The following is a 21067-nucleotide window of genomic DNA, read 5'->3' on the forward strand; positions in this document are numbered from 1 at the left end:
GCTAGATTTTTCTGATCATTCGATCGAGCCATACTTCATATAACCAAAAAGTTCCTGGGGTTTCACCATCAACAGAAAGGGAGGAAGTCTTGGACAAAACCTGGCGGAGGCTCTAACTCAGCGCTAGGCAAACTACAGCCTGTGGGCCGGATTCCTTTTATTTTCCCCTCCCTCCCTGCAGAGTTGCGAGCAGGCGATTAGTGGGTGTTAACTCACCTACATAGCGATTCCTGCATCGCATCTCCATAGTAACAGGCCGTCACGTGACATGCCAGCGTATTACACGCTGGCTACCAGTGTGTGGTACGCTGGCGTGTCATGTGACGCATGTCACATGATGGCCTGTTACTATGGAGATGTGATGCAGGAAGAGCTACGTAGGTGAGTTAACCCCCCGCTAATCGCCTGCTTGCGACTCTGCAGGGAGGGAGAGGGGAAAGAGTGAGGAGGAGGTCAGGCAAGTTAGGAATGTGGCCCGGGCTGCACAGAGTTTGTCCAGGCCTGCTCTAACCCTTCATTACTCTGGCTCAGAGTTCCACTTTAAGATGTTGATCTTGAGGTCTTACCTGTTTTGTCATCGTTGTCATCGAACTCCACCATGACGGAGTGGCCATTGTTGGCCAGGCTGATGGACGTGGAATGGTCATAGGACACCACTAAAGGCTTTAGGTTAGGATCAAAGACGGCTTGGCTGGCAACAATATTGATGGGCGACTGGCGGTTCCCTTGGGCGATGGGGAAGTATCGGTGCCATTCAGAGGGACCTGGAGATAGAGGGAAAATGGAGAGCAATAAGAGACATGCACTACAATATACAGATCTGTTTGTAAGCTGGTAAAATGGTAACATCATTGATTTTCTATTCTTTTATTATTTTACTATATTACTGTTTTCCCAATAGCTGACTTCTATCATTGTTCTAAACAAATATCTTCCACAGCATCTGACCCCAAACCATATAACATGACACTGTCACACAGAGCCAGATTATGCACTAGGCAACTTAGGCAGGTGCCTGGGGCCTGGAGAGAGACCAGGGGCCTGTTGACCCTACCTCTCACCAAATATTAGATCATTGGTGTAGAGGCACCTTTTATTTTTACCGTTCATCAGTCAGGGTAGGTCTTTAAAACAAGCTTCCAGCAAAAGAACTGTGTCCCATTTCAGTCAATCAAATGGCAGGAAAAAGCTGGAGGAATCAAAAGGTATCCAAATGCGTGTATGTATGTGGAATTCCTTATAGCAAAGTAATCCACGGTATAATGACATACTGAACATATACTGTATATCTCCTACCTTACAAAAGGAAAGAGGATCAGATTCAAATTTGGACTTTTCAAACTTTATTGTGCACTGACATGACAACGCGTTTACGGTTCCTTCAGCAGAAGAAGTATGCTCCTGGGCACCATTGTATAGCATACTTCTTTTATGGAAGGCACAGCAATTGACCTGAAGAAGCGTCTTTTGCTGTGAAACGCATTGTCATGTCTGATCCTCTTTCCTTTTCTAAGGTAGGAGATATATATGTATGTCATAATTTATACCATGGTTTACTTTGCTATAAGGAATTCCTCATACACATATGCATTTGGATATCTACAAGCGCCTCCAGCTTTTTCCTGCATACAGTTTACCCCCACGCTAGGGGTCTATACCCTAGGACAGGGGTAGGGAACCTATGGCTCGGGAACCAGATGTGGCTCTTTTGATTGCTACATCTGGCTCAAATACAAATCAGTGGGGGTTATTTCACTAAGCTACACTGCTCAAGCAGCGCAGCTTAGTGTGGCAGCGCAAGCAACATTTTCAAAGTAGGCATGTCACTGCTGTAGCATGCACTAATAACTAACTTGCACTCCCCCCAAAACTAACAGCCGCTCCAATTGTCCCACCCAGGACTCTGTCAGGTTCAGTGACTTTGTAGGATGAGATCCCTGCACTTTGATTGGCCCAATAGGCTGTCTGTCATTGAGCCAAAGTGCGGGGATCGCATCTTACAAAGTGAATCAACCCCCAAGTCAGCTAGCTAATTGTACAAGTTGTTAGTGGGTATTTCTCCTGTCTGGCTCTCGGGGAAATTGCTAATGTTGCTGAAAAACCAAGAGAAGCTGAAGACACTTCCGCTGGATCAACCATGTATACATCACCATGGCAACAGGGATGTGAGCCCTCTGCTGTGCATGCGCACTGTCCCAGTTTAAAACATATTGTGTGGCTCTCACCAAAATACATTTTAAAATATGTGGCGTTCATGGCTCACTCAGCCAAAAAGGTTCCTGACTCCTGCCCTAGGAGGTCCTGGAGTAAAATCATTTGGAGCTGCAACCTAATCCTGCAACCGCTGTAAAGGCCGAGTGGGGACAGTACTTCCCTACATGTCTTCATGAGTGGTGGCCTTATAAGCAACCCAGCTTTGTGAGTAAATTTCACTATTATTAACACCGATTCTCTGGTGATCCAACACACAAGAAGACCAGAGCCTGATCTGGGGTAGGCGCCAGTCTTCTTGTGTGTTTTTCTGACTACAAGTTTGCATACAGTCAATGCAATGCATAGTATTGGACTGTGGCGCTGGTGCAACCATACACATTTACACAGCAAGAATTCCATAAACAGATGCTCTGATATGTGACCATTCTCCTTTCAGTCAGCACCGATCCTGTATTCACTCAGAACAAGTCATGAAAAAGTAACGGGAGGACACCTAAGTAGCATAAACTGTAATTTATTTCATAAATCTTCCAAGCATAAAAAGTGTACAGTTAAGACCAGTTAGGTATAATGACTTTCCACAAGGATGTGGTAAGAACTGTAGTGAGAGGTATATAGAGGCTGCCATATTGAGTTCCTTTTAAGCAATACCAGTTGCCTTGCAGCCCTGCTGAGCTATTTGCCTGCAGTAGTGTGAATCACACCAGAAACAACCATGCAGATAATCTTGTCAGATCTGACAAAAATGTCAGAAACACCTGATCTGCTGCATGCTTGTTCAGGGTCTAGGTCTAAAGGTATTAGAGGCAGAGCATCCGCAGGTTAGCCAGGCAACTGGTACTGTTTAAAAGGAAATAAATATGGCAGCCTCCACATACCTCATACTACAGTGGTCCTTTAAGATCAACAATCAGACAGAGGTTCCTGGCTCTTCTGACCACATATGTTATTACTCTGTTGTTATTGCCTGATGAAATGGGATCAAACCTGTGGAACGTGTTGCATTGTCCCCCCGAGTATATAAATAAACTTGTTCTATTTGACAAACAAATTGGCAATGTGTTTTTTTTTCTGTCTGTTTGGAGGAGGTAAGTCCACCACTGCCTTCTTAATGTTTTAAACTTTTTAGATACTTTCATCCTTTTGGCGCCTCTGTATCCATACTACGCTATATCAAGTCCACCCCTGGTGGAGTGGTGTTACCCCCTTTTCCCCTAATCTACGGCGAGCGACTTCTTAATCCTGAATGGAATCCGGTCTAATCTCCCCACCTGCCTATACAGCGGTTGCCTTTGAGGTAACCCTGCTTTGTGAGTATAGCTTATTACTCTATTATATTTCATTTCAAATACCAGTACATGCTACACTATATTTGGCAGTAGGAGAGGATAACAGAACTGGCAAAATCTGGGGGAAGCTGTCTATATGATGTAAACACAAGCAGGTCATTATAGTCCTGTAGTGTAAAGATTTCTGTGTGGCGCAGCACAAGAGCTGGGTGATCTCCAGATAATGATGGGTCATTGTACCGCTCAATGTCAGCAGAAGAGACAGAAGATAGACAGTATATGACAGGATCTGAATGAGTCTGTACGAGTCATAATGATAAAGCCAGAGGCATTTTACAGCGTCTGACCCAATTCCCTCTCAGCAATGGCAGGATCTCGGCTCATTATGTTCTCATATATATAAAAATGTCTCCAGTATGTGCTGAGAAGTGTCTGTAACCTCATCCTCCTTCTGAGGCAGAAGACAGGACATTCTAGAGTGTCGCTTTCCTGACCTCTGGTGATCGTCTATCGCTGGCGTAAGTGGATCTCTTATCTATATATTCTATGACACCTGCGGCAAGGAATAGCCCTGCTGCTGGTAATTTACATCACTTTCCTATTCTCTTTCCGAGGGGTGGCGTGCTGTGCCGGGTCCAATACTCATCGCAAAATCCTTCTTTTACTTTACAAAATAAGATTACTTTTGAAGCATGTGGAAAAAGGTTAGAAAGTCTTTTAGCATTTTATCACTGTCTGCGCCCACATCTGTTCTTACAGGAAGTAGATACGCCTCTCAGAACGATACGTGACATCATATAAGGGTTTCCAGGCTCATGACAGCTTCTAGAGTAGAGTCACACCTCTTGCATTCTCTATTTATTTATTTTTTTAATCATATTAACAGTCCACCCCCCCCCCCCCCCAAAAAAAATCCGCTTCACACAGACATTTACATGACAGTAAACGTCGTTTAAACACTGTCCATTCAAATGAATGGACAGCCGTTGGTACAATCATGTACCGTTGTTTGCGCAGACACCATGCTTTGATGCAATTTTTGTAGTCGTCTACCCAGCGCTTAGCTGGCTCTGGAAGCAGATCGTTTACCATCATGCTTCCGTGTTCCCATGTGGGGGTGAAAAATGCAGCACCCAGAAAGCACAGCCGAAAGCCGACAAATGCTTTTCTGCACTATTGCCGAAACACATTTGCAAAGAGACGCTGGACTGCTGATTCAGACGTGTCTGAACCAGCCCTAAATCTTTCCTGCAAGTCTGAATCTATTTTGGCGCTGTGAATTGGGCGCTTTCTCAAAGTTACTGAAAAGTGTGGGTTAGGGCTTAGGGCGCATTCTCACTGTATGTGCTTTGATTCTATTTTCTAATTTTATTATTATGCGGCAATGCGTGGTACTGGGGGGGATCAAAGTGTCAGACAAAGACCCACATAGGGTGGCGCCATGCAAGACTAGATCTGGCAAAGGCGCCCCTACTGACAGCCTAAATGCCTCAGCAGTGGCTGGACAGTGTACTGGTTAACCACTTCACAACTGAGGGGGTTTTACACCTTGAGCACCAGAGCAATTTTCACCTTTCAGCGCTCCTTCCATTAATTCGCCAATAACTTATTCATTACTTTATCACAATGAAATGAACTAGATCTTGTTTTTTTCACCACCAATTAGGCTTTCTTTGGGTGGTACATTCTGCCAAGAATTATTTTATTCTAAATGTTTTTTAATGGGAAAATAGGAAAAAACTGGGGGAAAAAAAATCATTTTTTTTCAGTTTTAGGCCATTATAGTTTTTAAATAATGCATGCTACCATAATTAAAATCCACGTAATTTATTTGCCCATTTCTACCAGTTATTACACCGTTTAAATTATGACTGTCTGGCGCCTATATTTTATTTAGAAATAAAGGAGCATTTTTTCAGTTTTGCATTCATCACTATTTCCAAGCCCATAATCTGAAAAATAACAGTAATATACTCTCTTGACATACATATTAAAAAAAGTTCAGTCCCTTAGGTAACTGTTTATGCATATTTCTTAATCGTCATTTTGTTTTTATTATACAAAAAAATGTTTGGGTACCTTGGGGAGAGTGTGGGAGGAAAGGGGTTAATTTTACATGTTAAAAAAAAAAAGACTTTTAATGAAAAAAAAATGTTTGTTGGTGTAATTTTACTATTTGACCACATGATGTCCTCAGTATTTTTTTTATATGCGTCCTGTAAGCGTACTATCATGCACGCTTACAGAAAGTGTACTGTGGATGGGAAACTTTTTTTTTCTCATAGAAGCCACCGATCATTGCTACGGAGACTTAGATCAATGATTGGGAACTGTGCATAAACCATCAGACCTATCGGAAATAATCGATACGACCGCCAATCTAATGGAAAATTGCATAATGTGTACATTAGCCATACTACACATAAAATTAATTATTTCATAAGTTTATTTTCACTTCAGGTTCACTTTAAATACAACGGTAGGAGAAGGAGGATGTGAGTACTATGAGTTAAGGTTAAGAAGTTTGGATTAAGCATCATTAGAGGGGGATCAGAGAGGTTTATGCATGGTTAGAATTAGTGAGGTCAGTGTTACGCATCAGTAAGGAAAGTTAGCTGAGGTTAGGTTAATGACAGTGAGGAGGTGACAATGCCACCAGCAGTAATAGCATTGCATAGCTGATACCCTAAGTGTAAAGTGAGCTGTAGAAATCAGGTGGCAGAGGCTCGGGTACGGCAATCGATATACAGCGTGGGTTATGTCATCCCCACTGCAAATAAACCAGTATTTATCTGGTTTATTTGCATTCTCTGCCCAAGCGTGTACCAGAGATGAGTACACTTAAAAGTTTTATACATACCTAAGACTTCCTCCAGCCCCATCCGCGCGGATCACTCCCACGCCGCCGTCCTCAGTCTTCTCCAGCTCCGGTACCAGGTCGTGTAACTTTGGCCAGTCATCGCAAGCGCAGTGCGCTCCATCCGTCTCTCTCCAGCGGAGAATAATACTGCGCAGGCTCAGTGCTATTCTCTGCCGGAGAGCCGGAGGGAGCGCACTGTGCATGCGTAAAACTGGCCGTGACTGGCCGAAGTTATGGGACCCAGTGCCAGCGATAGAGAAGGCTGAGGATGGCAGCGTGGGAGCGATCTGTGCGGATGGGGCTGGAGGAGGCCCCAGGTTTGTAATAAAACTTTTTATCCTTATTTGTCTCTGGTTTCCTTTACCCTCGCCTCCGACAGCCCAAAATAGCAGCCAAACTTCAGAATCCTAACAGTTGACGTTTGTGACATTTTTATGAATGACATTTTTTTAATGATGTCTGCTGTCATGTTTGTTTTGCTTCTGGAGAATGGGACAGCATCTTCCATCAGACGATGCACCTCATGCACATCCCTGTGCACCTGCATGCATATGTTACATGTGACAGATGACATCACTCTCCCACAATGCCCCTGGGAGGCAGACCTGGAGAGTTTTGCCTTGGAGGTTTCAGAGAGACTGGCGGATTTGATCACTCAGAAATCGATGTCCCCATATGGCCCACCTGATCGTAATTTAGACACAGGAGACCAGGGTTTCGAATCTCGGCTCTGCCTGTTCAGTAAGCCAGCACCTATTCAGTAGGAGACCTTAGGCAAGTCTCCCTAACACTGCAACTGCCTATAGAGCGCGTCCTAGTGGCTGCAGCTCTGGCGCTTTGAGTCCGCCAGGAGAAAAGCACGATATACGGTAAATGTTATTTGTCTTGTCTTGTCTAGATAGATTTTCATACAAAATCAATCAACATTATGGATGGTAAATTTTGGTTGAAGGAGTGCAGGGCAGGGCATGGTGGTATGTAATTGCCCAGGGCCCCAGAACTAGTGACGACCCCCGCTCCAGGACACAGGAAGGAGAAACGCACCGGCTGGACAGGTGAGTGGTGACTGCACTCTGCTGCCGCTGTGGAGCACTATTAATAATTTGGGGGAGCCCGTCTGCTTCTGAGGCCCCGGCGATAGTGTGAGTCCTATACATATATAATACATTTAACCTCCTGAGCGGTATGGACGAGCTCAGCTCGTCCATCACCGCCGGAGGCTGCCGCTCAGGCCCTGCTGGGCCGATTTTTATCAAATAAAGTGCAGCACACGCAGCCGGCACTTTGCCAGCCGCGTGTGCTGCCTGATCGCCGCCGCTCTGCGGCGATTCGCCGCGAGCAGCGGCGAAAGAGGGCCCCCCTAGCCGCCTGAGCCCTGCGCAGCCGGAACAAAAAGTTCCGGCCAGCGCTAAGGGCTGGATCGGAGGCGGCTGACGTCAGGACGTCGGCTGACGTCCATGACGTCACTCCGCTCGTCGCCATGGCGACGATCTAAGCAAAACAAGGAAGGCCGCTCATTGCGGCCTTCCTTGTTTATTATGGGCGCCGGAGGCGATCGGAAGAACGCCTCCGGAGCGCCCTCTAGTGGGCTTTCATGCAGCCAACTTTCAGTTGGCTGCATGAAATAGTTTTTTTTTAATTAAAAAAAAACCCTCCCGCAGCCTCCCTGGCGATCTCAATAGAACGCCGAGGAGGTTAATGCTGAAATCTATCCGAAATCTACATGCAATGTGTGGCAGTAACAGATTCCTCTCTGATCAGATTTGGGAAACTGTAGTGAAAATAACGTAGTGAATAAAATTACTTCATTTTTTTTTACAATATTACTTTATAAATTATTTAGTCACTGTTTGCCCATTGTAGATTGCATTCTGAAATGTATCAGAATCAGAATCATATTTATTTCGCCAAGTACAACGGGGGTTGTACCCGGAATTATTTTTGGCTCATACCTCATATCACAGGTGACAACAACTTTACTCCTGTCAGATGATCTTTGCAGAATGTTTTGTTTTTTTACTGATTGTTCCAAAGCAATATAAAACATACCTTGGGCCAAATGCAATTCACTTTTTCTCCTGAGTTTCTTCCTAGGTGATAATTTTAGACTTGTCAATAAAATGCCTTTTAAGCCACCAGAAAGCAAGACTCATACTCACAATAATTTTAATACTTTTTCACCTACTTTTTGGTACTTTTTTAGTTGAAAAGTGCTGGAAAGTTATTTTAAATCGAAGATGAAAAATGATCTCCTGGTAGAAAACTCAGGTGAAGATGTGAATTGCATACGGGCCCTTGTCTCCTAGAATTCTCTGGGAGGAGAATTCTGCATATCTAATCAGACTAGGTTGTGACATCACTGGGAGGGCGGGGTTAAATCCCAATACACAGCAATAGATATAGGAAGTGCTTCTGATGCTGAAACCAGGATAATTACTGTAAAAGTGAATCATTAAAGCGGACCTGAACTCAGAACTTCCTCTCTGCTCTAAAAGATAAGCAACAGCATACTAACCTTTAAACAAAAAACATGTATTTGTTACAGCTGATACAAATCCTAAAATAAATCTGCACGGTTTCTACTTCCTGATTTATGGAAGCAGACATATTGTTTACAGCCTGTGCTTTCAAATGGCCTTACCTGCCATCTCCACCATAGGCAGTCATGTGACACAGGAGAGAGATCAGATTACAATTTGTGATTACAGATGAGGGGAAGTTAGACAGGCTAAACTTTCATACACATACAGGGTGCATTTCTCTAGGATTACGTTTCTGTCCTGTGTAAGAGTTCAAGTCCACTATAACCACATTCTACTATGTGTCACTATCTTTGAGGGCTTGTTCACACCTTGTTTTAAGCGTCTGTGATTTTCAAAATCGCTCTAAAATGGTTTGTGCAATGATTCCCTATGAGCGTGTTCACATCTGAGCAGTTTGATTCCGATCCGCTCACCAAAGCACCGCCTGTACCATATTTGGGGCGATTTGCCTATATTGGAAGGTATAGGGAAATCGCAAAACACTTGAAAAAGTGCTTACCGTAGTATAGCAATTTCCTGAGCGCTTTTAGAAATAAATGCATTGTATTTATTCTTTCCGGGTCAAAGAGTTCACTTTCTGACTTGCGTCAGGAAGTGAACAAACCACATCGCTTTAGAAAAGCGCTTTGCAAAAAATCACAACATGCAGGTAAAGCGCCAGGAGGGGGGGGGGGGGGGGGGGAAATGGCCCCAAAAAATCAAGAATCGCTGGAGTCAGGAATTTAAATGTAAGTTGTTTAATTCATTTATGTTCTCCCCATCTATGTCCTCTGGCTAAGCGGGTATGCCGAGTCTGACTTGTGCCAACACGGAGTAATCTCGCTACTGCAAATATATGATCAATATCGTTCTAAAATAAATTGCAGCATCGCATAGAAGCAGGCAAAAGCCTCATAAATCCAGAGCCTTCCCAGCGCTGGTACAATATTCTGAATAAAATCAAACGTTATTCCATCCAACATGCAGGAATCCTTACATGAATATCATACATTATACATGCAAAATCAGAGTAGCGTAACGAGGAGAAATATCAAAGCCTGCCGCTTGGAAAAATAACGAGCCATACAGCAAATGAAAAGCAACACTTCCAATGTATAGCATTTCTGGGGGAGGATAAAGAGATTTGTGTAAGATCTGTGACCTGTAATCTATATAAGCTTTATAGGATTACAGGTGACTGAGCTCGTGTCAATCGGTTATGGCAACGCCCTGTTAAAGGGAACCTGAGGTGATATATGGGGGCTGACATATTTATTTCAGATTGCCTGGCTGTCCTGCTGATCTCCTGCCTCCAGTACCTTTAGCTATAGATCCTGAATAATTTTGCATTGCAGTAGGGATGTTATGCTCCTGCTGCATCCCACTGCAATGCCAAAAATGACAAACATATGATCATGCAGCAGAGTGCAGCGACATGGTCATATGCATCGAGCCGCCCCCGCTCAGTGACATACTGCTGGGCAGGAACTACGTCACTGGGATTCCCGATGGTCCGTGCATGTGCACCACGACGCATCACGCTCCTGTTGATGAAATTCCTGCGTCACCCATGGACTCCAATGGCAGAAGTCATACGATCCTATGGTAAAGCCCTGCAGACTTTGCGTTGGCTCGGCAGCGATTCAGAAACATCCGGTGTGACGTGGTAAGTGTGCAAAGGCCCATTGCCGACAGTATGCTGTAAAAATCTGTTGGATCTGGCATGTTTTGGACTAGTCCATCTCCTCATGAGCGATTCTCAAAAGTAGAATATCTGTAATCTTACCAATATTGTACAGCAGGAGACATTGGCAGCACTTCCAAACAGAAGCTGCACCCGAATTGACTACCTGCAATAGATGTGCAGAGCTCCACAATTGTGGACTAAAATACACAACATGCATTCAAAACAGGTACAGCAAAGGAGGACATTAGCTTCAGTATTAATAATATGTGCACAAATTATTCCCTACTAGACTTCCCCACGGCGATGACGGGTCCTCTCGGGGAAGACCTACCGCTAGTCTAACGATAAAAACACGATTTTTTCCTAGTGCTGCTAGTCATAAAATGGTATACACATTTCTCTCAAACAAACATCAAACAAATGACAGCGCTCATAGGCTGAAACTGAATTGTAGACCAACAGAGGCATGCAGAGCCCCACAGGGCTAAATACATGCCTTGAATGCAAATCAGATGCAAATCATGTAATAGTCCTAATCTATAATTTGAATGCAAATTGATGCACATAGATGCAGCTAGCCATAAGTATACTTACATGAGTTTTGGACAGCAGGAGACATTGGCAGCGCTTCCAAACAGAGGCTGCACTCGAATTGACTACCTGCAATGGATGTGCAGAGCTCCACAATTGTGGACTAAAATACACAACATGCATTCAAAACAGGTACAGCAAAGGAGGACGTTAGCTTCAGTATAAATAATATGTGCACAAATGATTCCCTACTAGACTTCCCCACGGCGATGACGGGTCCTCTCGGGGAAGACCTACTGCTAGTCTAACGATAAAACACGATTTTTTTCCTAGTGCTGCTAGTCATAAAATGGTATACACATCTCTCTTGTTTGTCTGTTTGAGAGAAATGTGTATACCTGTTTTGAATGCATGTTGTGTATTTTAGTCCACAATTGTGGAGCTCTGCACATCTATTGCAGGTAGTCAATTCGGGTGCAGCCTCTGTTTGGAAGCCCTGCCAATGTCTCCTGCTGTACAAAACTCATGTAAGTATACTTATGGCTAGCTGCATCCATGTGCATCAATTTGCATTCAAATTATAATATTTTGCTTGAGGGAGGGCCCCTTTGACACAAGGGCCCGATGCGGTAGCTTTCTCTGCAACCCCTATTGCTACGCCACTGTCACTTATGTTACCGCATGTGATAATTTCTGTGAATTCACATTTACTGACAGCTCCAGGCTGGAGACACCGAACATCTCACTTGTGTTACCACATGTGATAATCTCTGTGAACTGACATTTACTGACAGCTCCAGGCTGGAGACACCGAACATCTCACTTGTGTTACTGCATGTGATAATCTCTGTGAACTGACATTTACTGACAGCTCCAGGCTGGAGACACCGAACATCTCACTTGTGTTACTGCATGTGATAATCTCTGTGAACTGACATTTACTGACAGCTCCAGACTGGAGACACCGAACATCTCACTTGTGTTACTGCATGTGATAATCTCTGTGAATTCACATTTACTGACAGCTCCAGGCTGGAGACACCGAACATCTCACTTGTGTTACTGCATGTGATAATCTCTGTGAATTGACATTTACTGACAGCTCCAGACTGGAGACACCGAACATCTCACTTGTGTTACCGCATGTGATAATCTCTGTGAATTCACATAAAGGCCTGGTGCACACTAAAAAACGCTAGCAGATCCGCAAAATGCTAGCATATTTTTAAATGCTTTTTGTTATTTTTCTGTAGCGTTTCAGGCAGCTAGCATTTTGCGGTTTTGTGAAGCGTTTTTGGTGTAGCAGATTTCATGTATTGTTACAGTAAAGCTGTTACTGAACAGCTACTGTAACAAAAAACGCCTGCAAAACCGCTCTGAAGTGCCGTTTTTCAGAGCGGTTTGCGTTTTTCCTATACTTAACATTGAGGCAGAAACGCCTCCGCAATCCAAAATCTGCAGCAGCCTGGGAGTATGCGTTTCTGCAAAACGCCTCCCGCTCTGGTGTGCACCAGCCCATTGAAATACATTACCCTAGCGGATCTGCACCCGCAAGCGGATCGCAAACCGCAGCAGAACCGCTCTGGTGTGCACTAGGCCTTACTGACAACTCCAGGCTGGAGACATCGAACATCTCACTTGTGTTACCGCATGTGATAATCTGAGAATTCACATTTACTGACAGCTCCAGGCTGGAGACACGGAACATCTCACTTGTGTTACTGCATGTGATAATCTCTGTGAATTCACATTTACTGACAGCTCCAGGCTGGAGACATCAAACATCCTACTTGTGTTACCGCATGTGATAATCTCTGTGAATTCACATTTACTGACAGCTCCAGACTGGAGACACCGAACATTTCACTTGTGTTACCACATGTAATAATAATCTCTGTGAATTCACATTTACTGACAGCTCCAGGCTGGAGACGCCAAACATCTCACTTGTGTTACCGCATGTGATAATCTCTGTGAATTCACATTTACTGACAGCTCCAGGCTGGAGACACCGAACATTTCACTTGTGTTACCGCATGTGATAATCTCTGTGAATTCACATTTACTGACAGCTCCAGGCTGGAGACACCGAACATCTCACTTGTGTTACCGCATGTGATAATCTCTGTGAATTCACATTTACTGACAGCTCCAGGCTGGAGACACCGAACATCTCACTTGTGTTACCGCATGTGATAATCTCTGTGAATTCACATTTACTGACAGCTCCAGGCTGGAGACACCGAACATCTCACTTGTGTTACTGCATGTGATAATCTCTGTGAATTGACATTTACTGACAGCTCCAGACTGGAGACACCGAACATCTCACTTGTGTTACCGCATGTGATAATCTCTGTGAATTCACATAAAGGCCTGGTGCACACTAAAAAACGCTAGCAGATCCGCAAAATGCTAGCATATTTTGAAATGCTTTTTGTTATTTTTCTGTAGCGTTTCAGGCAGCTAGCATTTTGCGGTTTTGTGAAGCGTTTTTGGTGTAGCAGATTTCATGTATTGTTACAGTAAAGCTGTTACTGAACAGCTACTGTAACAAAAACCGCCTGCAAAACCGCTCTGAAGTGCCGTTTTTCAGAGCGGTTTGCGTTTTTCCTATACTTAACATTGAGGCAGAAACGCCTCCGCAATCCAAAATCTGCAGCAGCCCGGGAGTATGCGTTTCTGCAAAACGCCTCCCGCTCTGGTGTGCACCAGCCCATTGAAATACATTACCCTAGCAGATCTGCACCCGCAAGCGGATCGCAAACCGCAGCAGAACCGCTCTGGTGTGCACTAGGCCTTACTGACAACTCCAGGCTGGAGACACCGAACATCTCACTTGTGTTACCGCATGTGATAATCTGAGAATTCACATTTACTGACAGCTCCAGGCTGGAGACACGGAACATCTCACTTGTGTTACTGCATGTGATAATCTCTGTGAATTCACATTTACTGACAGCTCCAGGCTGGAGACATCAAACATCCTACTTGTGTTACCGCATGTGATAATCTCTGTGAATTCACATTTACTGACAGCTCCAGACTGGAGACACCGAACATTTCACTTGTGTTACCACATGTAATAATAATCTCTGTGAATTCACATTTACTGACAGCTCCAGGCTGGAGACGCCAAACATCTCACTTGTGTTACCGCATGTGATAATCTCTGTGAATTCACATTTACTGACAGCTCCAGGCTGGAGACACCGAACATTTCACTTGTGTTACCGCATGTGATAATCTATGTGAATTCACGTTTACTGACAGCTGCAGGTTGGAGACATGGAACATCTCACTTGTGTTACCGCATGTGATAATCTGAGAATTCACATTTACTGACAGCTCCAGGTTGGAGACGCCGAACTTCTCACTTGTGTTACCGCATGTGATAATCTCTGTGAACTGACATTTATTGAGGTATTTACCTCACAATTCTGTAATATACATCACCGGTTGGTATTTTCAGTCTTCCATAAGATTTCGTCCTTAGTGAATTGACATTTCACAAACTGTTCAGCAAAATCAGCTGTTTTCAGCCTTACCGAATACAGTAAAGGCTAGTTCACACTCTGAAAGCAAATCGCAACCGCGATCGAGATCATGGTTTTGCCACAGTTTGCGTTGTGATTCTCGTTCAATAGAACGAGAATCACATCTCAGTCGCCCACAAAGCACTGCATGCAGCACGTTTAACGCTGCAGTGAGAATGATCCCATAGGGAAACATTAGCAGCAGCGCTCTGCGATCAGCAAAGCGCTGAAAAGTCTCCAAGTGTCAACCAGCCCCTGAAGACATTTGTAGAATTTTTTTCTACAAATTTTGCAATCAAGAGAAAATTTCTGAAGGTTCCACATACATGATTTGGGTAAAAATAATCAAAATCCTATCCTAGGAAACAGCAACAAATTTGGGATTATTATTATTATTTAGTATTTATATAGCACCGACATCTTACGCAGCGCTGTACAGTGTATATATATATATATTGTCGTGTCACTAACTGTCCCTCAAAGGAGCTCACAATCTAATCCCTACTATTATATGTCTATGTATGTATATTATGTAGTGTAAGTACTGTAGTCTAGGGTCAATTTAGGAGTGAGCCACTTAACTTATCTGTATGTTTTTGGGATGTGGGAGGAAACCAGAGTACCCGGAGGAAACCCACGCAGACACGGGAAGAACATACAAACTCCTTGCAGATGGTGCCCTGGCTGGGATTTGAACCAGGGACCCAGCGCTGCAAGGCGAGAGCGCTAACCACTACGCCACCGTGCTGCCCATTATAAATGTCATTGCTGCTATCAAAAAGCTGCCACCGTCGGGATTTAATCCAAGCAGCAACTTGGAGCAGAAAAGTTGAGCGTTAAATGTCTGTGGACAGCGGTAATGGGCAAGACACCGGGAGACAATAGCAGATTGTGGGCAGCAGGATGGGGGGGGGGGGGGGGGGGGGGTAGGGAGCAATAAGAGGGGACAGCAGTAATTGGTAAGACACAGGGAGACGATAGCAGATTGTGGGCAGCAGGATGGGGGGGGGGGGGGGTGGTATGGAGCAATAAGAGGGGACAGCTGTAAGGTGAGACACGGGTAGACGATAGCAGGTTGTGGGCAGGATGTGGAGGTATGTGGTGGTATAGAGGGTGGCAGAAAGCAGTACATGAACAGAGAGCTGTGTGTACAGCTAATACACTTAGGAATGTCTAGGCTGCAGAAGAGAAGCAGATTAGCAGAGAATTACCGTCCTCCTCGCCGTATCCCCAGCAGTGCTGGCCAGTCATTGTCACAGGCAGCGGAACAGCGGAGTCTGATATACACTACAGTCACTCTCACTCTCACCTGCTCTTTTTATACCGCACTGTACACCTGCCAATCAAACACTTAAAGGGACAGTGAGGGGGAGGAGGAGGGGGGCAGCACAGCTGATTACAGGTAGGACACAGGCACTGCCCTTCTCACCCCACCTCTCCTCTCTGCTGCCAGGGACTAGTCATTATTCTGGGGAATCTATGCTGTATGCTTATTTTATGCACATTCCGAGCTATGGATGGTAACAGTAATCTGAAAGTCATTTTTATTGTTTCTTTTACATGTTTGCATTCTTCTGCTATCTTATTTTCACGATCACATTTGACATAGTAGATTGTCAGGCTCTACATGGACTTGCTATGTATTAAAGGGAACCTGAAGTGAAAGACATGTGGAGCCATATTTATTTACTTTAAACAACCAATAATACCCTTAAATTATTTTGATACCTACGTATTATCCCATCTGGAAAGTTTAGCAGCTTTTTGTTAAAGTTCTGTTTTCTCCCCCAGGAAAACCTGACCATTTTTGGAAAGCTGAAAGTCATGGCTTTCTGTTGCACCAGGTTCCGAGTCGGTATGATGCTCAATTCCCAAGTTGTGGGGGTTTGAAGGAGGGGTGCCCCCTGAACTAGAAAGTTCTAGAAAGTGCCTATACAGAAGTACAGGACGAACCCGACATGATAAGCAGCACACCCGGTAGGTCTTCTTCCTTCGCAGCATAAATATGTGTCTTCAAAACTTACGTCAAGTGCCCTGGGTCTCTCATTACAGATGAAGGAGCAGCGCAGCTATGCACCCTCACCTCCTATCTTAATGGCACGGGCAGGAGACTCAATTCCACTGTGCTCTCTGCAGGAAAGTGCATGGGACACCCGTCCCCCAAACCCCCCTAACTTGGGAATGGGGCATTGCATTGACTCGGGACCCAGTGCAAAGCAAAGCCAGGACTTTCAGCTTTCCAAAAATGGTTAGATCTGGGTAGGGGATCAAACAGAACAAACAGAAAGCTGCCAAACTTTCCAGACGGGATAATAAGCAAGTACCATTATTTTTAAGAATCTTTCCCTCCCACCACACTTGCTGTGCACACCCTCCCATGTGCCACAGAGTCCCCACCACTTGTGCACCCACCATGCGCACTCATGCAAGCCATCTCCCCTCTCCCCCCCTCTCCGCCAGCACAGTAGGTGGCAGTTATAAGTATGTGCAGCACTGCGTCCATGCTATGCATATTCACAACAGCCTATTACATACATAGATACCAGTTTCCTGGATGTCCTGCTGATCATTCTGGCATCAGTATTGTGTAAATCAAGCATGCAGCTAATTGGGTTAGACAATCTGATCTGCGTGCTTGTGCAGGGCCTATGGCTGAAAGTATTAAATTGCCCATATATCTATATGGGCAGAACAACCAAGAGACAAATCTCTCTCTCATGGAATCTCAGCCCAGAGGGAACTGCTGGTTGTCCATACACCAATTCCTGATCAAATTAAGCATGAAATCTCTCGGGAATCAGCCTCATGACCCCCCCCCCCCCCATGTTAGAACCCTCCCTCCCCCCCACTGCCCGTGCATTAAAGTTTCTAACCTGTCTGGCCGCCTCGATTATCCAGCTGCTCCTGCCTCCACCATTTACATCCCACGTGGGTAACGTGCACAGTACATGGCACACTGCGATCCTTTCAATCCAATTTGGCTGGAAATTATTGATTGGGTGTCCATGTTGCAACATCGATTTCTACCAGATTTGATCATTATGAACAAATCGGCTGGATATCAATGTTGAAAATCGAGTGACGTTTGGCCACCCTTACTTATTAAAAGGAGGTATGGTGGCATTCAGAGCCAATATTATCCTCTCCCTTTCTGTGGATTTAAGGCTATGCTGCAAGGGTCGGAACTAAAAATCATGGGGCCCCCAGCAAATCTTTGATGGGGCCCCCCCAATGTTCACACCCTCTCCCTTGCCTATCCCTGGTGTCCCTCCCAGCCTGGGGGCCCATCTTGCATAAAGCAAGGAGACATCATAATCTTCACATCCACAAGTGCAGCCACAAAAACTCCAGATCTGGAGGATGGAGCCCTTTATTGGAGGAATGGAAGTAGTAGTTAGGCCCCCCTTACAGCCCTCCTCACCCCCCCTGTAGTTATGCTCCTGAGGCTGGGGACCCCACCCGGTAACTATTGAGGGGGTTTTAGGATGTGGGGGTTGGTACATAGGGAAGGGTGAGAGATATTGGGGAACAAATCCTGGAATAGGGCTTTATAGAAAAGCATCCTGGTGCCAGAACCGGGACACCAAAGTGCGCCCCTCCATCCCTCCCACCCCAGCCGTCACACACTATTAGACTAAGAGGCACCCCAGAGCCCCCAACACCTTATTCTCTAGTTATCTGGCTTGCAGTCACTGTCATGTATCCCCTTTTCTTAGTTCTCTCTGCTTCACACACAATAGGGGAATGATAGCTGAGTGAGTTGTGCGCCCCCTCCTACACTGCACCCTGAGGCTGGAGCCTCTCTCGCCTCTGCCTGCTCCTGTCTGGTGCATTGTGTGTTCCTATGTCTGTTGGAACATAGTCCGGAATACAGAGACATTCAATAAAGAACACACTGTTCGTAAAAAAATTATGAGCTTAATTAGCACATTACTCCATTGTGATATACTGTACATCAGGCCACCATTGTCATGCTGACCAGGGGTGCTAATTTATTAGTGATCGGTCTGGTGCCAAGCTAAAGGTGGCCACACATCTGTCAACTTGGTGGCCAATCGACTATCCGATTAGATTATTTTTATCGAATTGGATGAAATACAGTGCTGCCAAATCATGACTGATCGACAATTTGGACAATATTGGTTGAATGTATCGATTGGACAGGCTGAGAAAGCTTCATCCGGAGTGGTCGATGATCAGGTGTGCAGTGGTAATGGCGTGCAATATGGCAATGGCCAATGAACGGGACATAAGCCCTGGCTGATGTCCACCTAAATGTTAGAGGTGCCCTTGCATGTACTTTACCTGCCTGCTGCCCCTGAGTGTCCGCTGAACATCCACATTTGCGCTCCATTTACAATATGCCAGTAGTTATATGGGATGCGAATGCGTAAGTATGCCGCGGACATCTGGGGACAGCAAAGAGGCAATGTATTTACATGCACAGACACCGGGGGACATCTAGCATTTGAAGGGACAGCGGCCAGGGGGGGCAAGGCAGCATAACAAGGCCGTTTCCCTTAAGATTTCCTTCCCCAGATTACGACCGGCCGCCTCAGCTGAGAACCGTTTATCAAAAGTACGAAGCTTTACACTTAGCTAAATACAGTGGAAGGAGGTCCAGGGGCATAACTAGATTGTTGCGGGGGGGGGGGGGGGGTGGACCCAGGGGCTAGGCAGCAGCAGAGCCTTATAAATGACTTCCTCCTGGCAGCGGGACTGGTTCTCTTTGTGATTACATATGGGCTGCATTAGTTGGGCTTCGGGATAAGGCGACTCGGCACCTATTCTAACCTTCACCCTCTGTTTAAGTGCCTAATCTTAACCCCTCCACCTAATGCCTAACCCTAAAGCAACCCTCCCAGGTGACTAACCTTAGCTTCCACCCCACACACCTAATGCCTAACACCCCTTAAAAGTGCCTAACACTAATGTAAAACTCGGCACCCAAACTACTGATAGTTGTAGTAAATCGGCTACTTCTCGCATCGGGCAACTAAATGACCGGTTGTGCGCACGATTGCTGAAGTTTAACACAGGCTTCTAAGAAATGCCTGCTGGTCGTTACGCCGAAATGTCCTGATCTGCACTTTACCCCTCTTAGGTGTACAAGCACCGTACAGCCAATCACCTTTCAGCTTCCATCCCGGCACATCATGTACACCAAAGAGAAGATGACCTGTCACACCAAGAGAAGGTAATGTAGAAAGTTCCGCTGCTGTTCTGCATTATGTACAGGACACCCCCCCACGGGGGCTATTGTTACGCCCCTGAGGAAGTCCATGCCTTCCCCTGAGGAAGTCCATGCCTGTGTACACCTCCTCTCCAATCAGGGACATAGTAGAGGGTGGAGGGAGGGGCATTCCTCTTGTAGCCACATTGTTGCTCCGTCAGCTCTATTGCATTGCATGCTGGGAAAAGTGATCACTAGGCTCTTCACTTGCATTGTTCCTCCCTGAATAACATACTGATAAATGAATAACAAATAGTCTGACTTTTGTCCTCCCAGCAGTAATATTTATGGTGTTTATAGTGACCGGCACGCTTTTGTTTAGAAAACAGGACAAAGGGGGTTTTTATGAAGCTCTCTTGATGGATAAACAAGTAGATGCACCATTGACAGGTTTTATTTCCTCATCCACAGACCAGTCACCCAAATGCACCACACTGGAGGGACGATAATGGCTATTGTATGCAGGAAGAACACACAACGCCAGAGAACTATCATAGAGAGACTCCACCGAACAATGGCAGATGGGACAGAAACTGGAAGCCTATCTCCCTTTCACTTTTCCCCCAATTAGCAACTGCATCCCCCCCCCCCCCCCCCTTATCCTGACCTCAAAGCCTGCCCATACATCAGATGATGCATGAGCAGATTGACCAAGAGACAGATCTCTCTCTGATCGAATGTGATTAGAGAGAGATCTGTCAGCTGCCCAAACACCAGCAGTTGGTTTTTATTTCATTTGCAGCCTAAAAGCGCTGCCTATTTCTTGCTGCTCTTTGGAAAAAAATGTGTAGACCATTTATGGGCTATAGCAGCCAGGGCCGGTTCAGTCATTAAGTAAGGTGAAACAATTGCATCAGGAGCAGAGATTACATGAACAGCATTTTTACTGTGTGTACTTTCCTGAGGAGGAATGGAGTGGCGGAGGGTGAGCAGTTTGTTTGTCACAGACTCACAGCCAGCCAGTGTGCTATTGTGTTGAGCTGCAGCATGTCATGCGAGAACACTAAATGAAGCAGAGTAAATTGTCGGATGCTGTGCGATCATTCCAAATCAGGTGGCATCCTCACAAGTTTGTCTCAGGCAGCAAAAAGTCTAGAACTGGCCCTGTTAGCAGCCTCAGGCTTTAACTATGTTTAATTGTCAGTTAGAGTTAGGTCTCTCCCGAGAGGTCACGTCATCATCGTGGAAGAGTTGA

General features: G+C 45.2%; 1 protein-coding gene across 1 annotated transcript in view; it reads right to left on the reverse strand.

The window, feature by feature from the left end:
* The window catches only part of CA7 (carbonic anhydrase 7), a 43918-nt gene extending 28001 nt beyond the window's left edge, over positions 1-15917 (reverse strand). Inside the window, exons 1-2 of the mRNA XM_068259538.1 lie at positions 15851-15917; positions 567-764 (exon numbers count right to left, since the gene is read on the reverse strand). Of these exons, the coding sequence (XP_068115639.1) occupies positions 567-764; positions 15851-15890 (238 nt within the window). The 5' untranslated portion in view covers positions 15891-15917. The remainder of the gene's footprint in view (positions 1-566; positions 765-15850) is intronic.
* Positions 15918-21067: the final 5150 nt, after the last annotated feature.

Source organism: Hyperolius riggenbachi, chromosome 11 (genome assembly GCF_040937935.1).
Source record: "Hyperolius riggenbachi isolate aHypRig1 chromosome 11, aHypRig1.pri, whole genome shotgun sequence".
Taxonomy (NCBI): domain Eukaryota; kingdom Metazoa; phylum Chordata; class Amphibia; order Anura; family Hyperoliidae; genus Hyperolius; species Hyperolius riggenbachi.